Consider the following 4,266-nt stretch of genomic DNA (forward strand, 5'->3'; position numbering starts at 1 on the left):
TTTAGTTCGTGCTTTTCAGTATTTATTATTTAAACCATGTAGAAAGAGCTTTTTGGAATCCACAGAATTACAGCTCGTTTAGTTTTCTTTTGGGATTTTTTTTACCCTTTTCTGACAATTCTTAATTTATAGGCATACGTATGCTATTGGACTATGGCTAAATTGTTTCTGCATATGTAATAGGCCATATCTTCATGAGTTTCAAATTTTGATGTTAGTACATGTTTTGTTCATAGGTTGAATATCAGATTTATGATGAAGTTGGACACTCCACCACTGAGTGCCAATTTCTATACTCTCCATGTAAAGAAGCTACATGTGATGGTATCTGATTATTGGGCATATCGCAAACAGCTCGCAATCCAGGAAGGAAATACTTGAAGTGTCAGCATGTTGCATGTCGAAGTTATTTGCAATGGTTGGATGAAGCTGTTTATGAAAAACTTTCTGGGATTGGATCAAGCACGTTAACAAACGAATGCTTTAAGTGTGGTCAGGCAGGCCATTGGATGCTCGATTGCCCTTGGGTAAACTGTGAATGCAAGAGAAATGACTGTAGGGAAAGGAGGACTATTAAGATTACCAAGTATGGATTAAATGTTGGGAAAAAGTACTTGAAATGCAAGAGAAGTGGGGGATTTGAATGGCTTCATGATGCACTGAAGATGGAGGCAAGAAATAAGACAACCACTTTGGCTGCGGAACCCATTGTTACCCTAAAAATTACCCTGTCAGAATTTTCAAAACTAAATATCAATGGATGAACATGTAATTTGGAATGCAAAACTCTGTCAAATTAATCTTTAACTTCTATCAGAGTTTTAGCTTTGTAATGGACATGTAATCTGTTAGAGTTTTGTTCTTTGTTAGGCATGTAATCTGACAGAGCTTTGTGGTTTGTAAGGCATGTAAGACTAGTTTCTTAGTTAAATGTTAATCTGACAAAAGTTTATGGTTATCATAAAGGATTCTTTGGTTACAATTTTTGTCAGAAATGTGTGTAACACTAGTTAGCTTGCAAAGATACATATTTCTACAGACTGTGAAATGGACATACAAGGATACAAGGACATACAAGGATTAAAAACCAGCCTAAACACATCTGTGAAAACCCGACACTATTAGAGTTTTAGCTTCTGTTAGCCCAAACACATCTGTATGTTAGAGTTTTAGCTTTGTAATGGACATATCAGGATTATAAAACTGTGAGTATTGTGGAAAAACTAGCCCAAACATATTTGTGAAACCCTAACACTGAGGATGAATTCTAAATTGTTTTCCCTAGATCTGATACTCATATAACATAAAACTAATAAAAAAAAATGCACATAGAAACAAAAGCCCTTGTTTCACCACACAAATACACATTCCCTCAAAAACTGAACTCACCTAAATATGAATACAAGGATCATATACATTTACAGACATAAACAGTAGTTTAATTCATCTCCATCTCTACAACTATTAAAGACAAAAAAAAGAAATGAAATGAAGAAGAGAACTGAATTTCATAAACATAGTAAAACTTGACATTGAGTGACATTTAGTAGCTAAAATTCAAATTGAATTTCAAAAGCTCCAACATAATCCATACACAAAAAACATTCGAGTTGCTTGCTTCAATTACTCGATCTACTACTAGAGAACAAAAAAAAAAAAAAAAAAACAAACAAACAAACAAACAAACAAAATTGCAATGACTCGATCTACTGAAGTACTCAAAACACAGTCGAGTACTTAACTACATACGCCATCTTTTGACATTCCCTTTACTACTAGGTGCCTTTCCTCTTGTCTAAGTTGCAGGTCCACCAACTATTGACCTTGTCTAAGTTGCAGGTTCACCAACCATTGACCTTGTCTGAGTTGCAGGTCCACCAGCCATCTTCTTTGGAGTTATTTTCTTTGCAGTTGTGTTATTTCTGGTCTGTCTAGCCATTGACCTTGTCTGAGTTGCAGGTTAAGCTAATGATGCTCCTCTGACAGAACTTCTTGATGATGTTACTCTAATAGAACTTGTTGATGATGCATTAGTTCGGGTATCCACTTCAGGCATTGGATCAACTGTTGTTGGCATGGATGCAGTGTTACTAGGACATGTTTGTTCAACTGGTATTGGCATAGATGCAATGTTACTAGGAGCTGATTGTTCAACATCTGTTGAAGCTGCTGGATCAAGTAGAGCACTCCATCTACCTCTTTTCTGACTAGGAAGCTATGAACATAAATAAAGAAGAAGTTAACTTAGCTATGAATATAAATGGACACAAAAGAACATACACAAACAATTACCTTTGTGAATATGGCACCATTTGGACCAACTAAGTTTAAAACACCTCTTGGTACAATTGAATTCTTGTACTTTCTTACCTGTTAAAATGAAAAAATTAAATAGCTTACATATTTTGGTATTCCTAATTGGCCTTTAAACAGCATAAAATAAATTTTAAAAAGGAATACTTACAAGTTGTGGGGGTATTTCTTTAACAACATTATCTTTGGCTTTGGCTTTGGCTTTCTTTTGGGGAATACTTACATTCTCATGTATGACATCATTCATTTCCACATTCATGTAATTACCAATCATTTCTTCATTCATAAGAGTGTCATCATTCACTTGGTTTTCCTGTAATGAAAGTTAGTGAGTACTCAAAGTAATTAAGTAACTTAAATTTAATCCAATTAAGTAACTTACAGGTGCATTTAGTATCTCTTTACATCCTTTCTTGTTGTGGCCAACCTTCTTACATCTTTGACAAGTCATTTTTCTACCTTTTCTACTAACAACATCTGCTTTCTTACTTGGTGATTCATGGAAGCCCTTCCTCCGCAGCTTCTTTTGCATGCCTGGCATTCTCTTATTCTTGGGTGGCAAAAACTTTGCAACCTTGGTCTTTATCCAAAGATTCTCACCATTCATGGGTCTGAGAAAGTGGGAGTATGCCTTCTTATTGCTATCAACAGAATACTAGTGTGCAACATATTTCTCAGGTTCATCTCCACTGTTAAACATTGCAACGATGAAATGACAGTAAGGAATTCCACTGAGTTCCCATAGTCTACAAGTACATGTCTTCTGTTTCATGTCCACTATATAAGCTATCGTATCCCTTTTTATTTCAAAATGTTGGTTCCCAAAATAAAATACCCTCCAGTGCTTATATTCTAGCTTGTTTGCCTCTAACTTTTCTCTAGCTCTAAGGCATATAGTATCCTCCCATCCTCGCATCATATCTACTCTCTTGACCATTATTTCCATCAACTTCATTCTAATCTCCTCAAACATAGAGATTATTGGTTCACTCCTAGCTTCAACAATTGTCCCATTAAACATTTCACACATGTTGTTCTCAACAGCTTCACAAGTATAGTGACTTGCAAAAAAGGCCCTTGACCATGCAATTGGATTCTTATCCATCAAGTATGTATGTGCTGCCTGGTTCACTTTCTTTAACTCCTCCATAGCAATATCAAATTCTTGAGGTGTACTATCTTTACATGCCTTCCAAAAAGCAAGTTTGAGTTGCAGCCCATAATATTTTTTCTTAAAATTTTCATATATATGCCTAGCATATGCCCTATGCTCAGCCAATGGTAGGCACAAATGTAGAGCCTCAACAAGTCCTTTCTATTGATCTGTGATAACTGTCCACCCTTATCCATCTAAAATATTCAAATTATTAAGCAATCTGTCAAGGAACCAACACCAAGAGTCTTTGTTCTCACTCTCCACTTGTGCCCATGCAATAGGGAACATTTGGTTGTTCCCATCCCTTCCTACTACAGTCAGAAGCTCACCCTTGACAAATCCCTTTAAAAAACAACCATCTAGACCTAATATAGATCTACATCCTTCCAATCAACCCTTCTTCAAACTATGAAAACAAACATACATCCTCTGAAAATGACCTACTGATAATGGTGGATCCACTTCCATCTGTACTGGGTTAGGTCTATCAACCTCTATTTTCATGTGCATACTTAGACGTACACCTTGGCATAATAAAGCTCTAAACCCTTGTCAACACCACCTAAAACTTTCCTCTTGGCTCTCAGACATTGTGTTGTAGTTACTTCTAATGCAAATTTATTCAAGATTTCAGTCTTAAAGTCTGCAAGCTTCCAAGTTGGATTAGCAAGTATCTTATTGTAATACCTCTTTGTAAGCCACATAGAATTCCCCATTTTAACATTGTAGTTTCTACCACACTTGTGTACCTTTCTCAATATCTTGATCTGAAAAGTTGATGAATCTTCCGTATAGCT

At 35.8% G+C, this 4,266-nt stretch overlaps 1 protein-coding gene across 1 annotated transcript; it reads right to left on the reverse strand.

The window, feature by feature from the left end:
- Positions 1–2,968: 2,968 nt before the first annotated feature.
- LOC147493363 (uncharacterized) lies at positions 2,969–3,463 on the reverse strand. The gene has a single exon (XM_086567841.1). It carries the CDS (start codon positions 3,461–3,463, stop codon positions 2,969–2,971), a length of 495 nt encoding a protein of 164 aa, XP_086423967.1.
- Positions 3,464–4,266: the final 803 nt, after the last annotated feature.

Source organism: Coptis chinensis, chromosome 6, assembly GCF_015680905.1.
Source record: "Coptis chinensis isolate HL-2020 chromosome 6, ASM1568090v1, whole genome shotgun sequence".
Classification (NCBI taxonomy): Eukaryota; Viridiplantae; Streptophyta; class Magnoliopsida; order Ranunculales; family Ranunculaceae; genus Coptis; species Coptis chinensis.

Coding starts and splice junctions, on each gene's coding strand:
- LOC147493363 (XM_086567841.1), bottom strand. CDS start 3,463: ATGGAGGAGTTAAAGAAAGTGAACCAGGCAGCACATACATACTTGATG.